At 63.8% G+C, this 232-nt stretch overlaps 1 protein-coding gene across 1 annotated transcript in view; it reads left to right on the forward strand.

Moving 5' to 3' along the window:
• Positions 1–232, forward strand: part of EMH_0085730 (Granule-bound starch synthase WX-TsB protein,related, related) — a gene marked incomplete at both ends in the record, with an annotated part of 2373 nt that overhangs the window by 425 nt on the left and 1716 nt on the right. Inside the window, one exon of the mRNA XM_013500943.1 lies at positions 1–101. Coding sequence (XP_013356397.1) covers positions 1–101 — 101 coding nt within the window. The remainder of the gene's footprint in view (positions 102–232) is intronic.

Raw genomic sequence — 232 nt, forward strand, 5'->3', positions numbered from 1 at the left:
TGCTGCTGCTGGTGGTGGTGGTGGTGGTGCAGCAGCAGCGCCTGCACCAGCAGCAGCAGCAGCAGCAGCTCCAGCTGCTGCAGATGCAGCAGGAAGGGGCAGTTACTCCTTCGCATGCAACGAAGACGACGCCCGTTCTGCTGCTGCTGCTGCTGCTGCTGCTGCTGCAGCAGCAGCAGCACACAGCCCCTTGAAGCGGACAGAGCTAAGCTGGCATGGGGAGGACCCAGCA

Source organism: Eimeria mitis, genomic scaffold (assembly GCF_000499745.2).
Source record: "Eimeria mitis Houghton genomic scaffold, Emh_scaff6071, whole genome shotgun sequence".
Classification (NCBI taxonomy): Eukaryota; Apicomplexa; class Conoidasida; order Eucoccidiorida; family Eimeriidae; genus Eimeria; species Eimeria mitis.